At 34.2% G+C, this 1,582-nt stretch overlaps 1 protein-coding gene across 1 annotated transcript in view; it reads right to left on the reverse strand.

The window, feature by feature from the left end:
- AXDND1 (axonemal dynein light chain domain containing 1) overlaps positions 1–1,582 on the reverse strand; it is a 57,728-nt gene that overhangs the window by 45,205 nt on the left and 10,941 nt on the right. Inside the window, exon 8 of the mRNA XM_005880250.2 lies at positions 1,305–1,407. Coding sequence (XP_005880312.1) covers positions 1,305–1,407 — 103 coding nt within the window. The remainder of the gene's footprint in view (positions 1–1,304; positions 1,408–1,582) is intronic.

Here is a 1,582-nt window from a genome sequence, read left to right on the forward strand (position 1 = left end):
GGGGGGGGGTGTGCAGGAGGCAGCTAATCAATGATTCTCTCTCATCATTGATGTTTCTATCTCTCCCTCTCCCTTCCTCTCTAAAATCCACAAAAATATATTTTTTTTAAAAGAAAGATGACCAGTAAAAGCACTGTGTGATCCTGGGATCCTGAAAGAGTGGGAAAAATAGTGATGAAAGCCATTATAGGGACAATTGATAAATTTGAATTTCGATCATCACATCAATGTTAAATTTCCTGATTTTGAAAACTGTATTACAAATATGTAAGAGAATGTCCTCTTCCATAAGAAATATACCCTGGATTGTGTTTGGTGATAAAAAGGCATGATGTTCTCAGCTTACTCTAAAATGGTTCAGAAAAAACTATACTTATAGAGATACGCAGAGAAGGAGAGAGAATGACAAAGCGTATAGGGCACAACGTAAACAATTGGTGAATCTGGGTAAAGGTTACATAAGAGTGTCTTATTTTGAACTATGTTTCCAATTCTATAAAAATAAAGATTTATAAAACAAAAAATAGCCTTCATAAAACATCTATATCTATGTAAGATTGAAAGAGCCCTTTCATTAAGCACAAAATAAAAATTACAAGTGGTAAGAAAGCACAACTCAATTGGCAGTGCTTTTTATTGGTATGCAAAATAATCTATAGTGCTTAATATTCAATGAAATACAATAATAATAATAATAATACAGTTGACCCTGGAACGATGCAGGGGTTAGGAGCATCAACCCCCATGCAGTCAAAAGTCCATGCACAACTTCTGACTTCCCCAAAACATAACTACTAATAGTCTACTCTTGACCGGGAGCCTTGCCAATAACATAAACAGTCGATTAACACATATTCTGTATGTTTTATGTATTATATACTATATTCTTACAATAAAGTAATCTAAAGAAAAGAAAATATTATTAAGAAAATCATAAGGAAGAGAAAATATGTTACATTATTTACTGAAAAAAAATGCACATATAAATGGACGGCATAGCTCAAACCCCTGTTGCTCAAGGGTCAACTGCACTAACAATTAATTATACAAGGTTTACCACATGCCAAGTACTGTTCTCAGTCCTTTACATTCATTATGTCATTAATCTCCACAACAACTCTATGAGGTAAATATTATTATCATCTCTAATTTACAGGTGAGGAAAACGAGGCACAAATACATTAAATGACTTGCCCAGGGTCACCAGCCAATAAATGGCAGGATCAGGATCCCATACAGGCATTCTACCATCCAGACTGTATGCTTGTAACCACTAACTAGGTCACACAGCTCTTTACCATTACCTGAGTTGGCCCTGTATACTCCTGATTCTCCACACCAGCCCTCTCTAGCATAGTATCCATCACATCATTCAGTTGGACCACTTCTACTCTTTTATTAGGTTTCCTAAAAGATTAAGGTGGCAGACTTAGTAATTAGTGTTACAATAGGTCATCCTCAAATCACAAAAAAATAAATAATATGTATAAACAAAATGTATATACTATGGAATATTAATGGTATCTTAAAGCATTAGACCTGTAAGTATTGATCTAATGGGCATATCAGTAATACTTTTTTT

Source organism: Myotis brandtii, unplaced genomic scaffold, assembly GCF_000412655.1.
Source record: "Myotis brandtii unplaced genomic scaffold, ASM41265v1 scaffold630, whole genome shotgun sequence".
Taxonomy (NCBI): domain Eukaryota; kingdom Metazoa; phylum Chordata; class Mammalia; order Chiroptera; family Vespertilionidae; genus Myotis; species Myotis brandtii.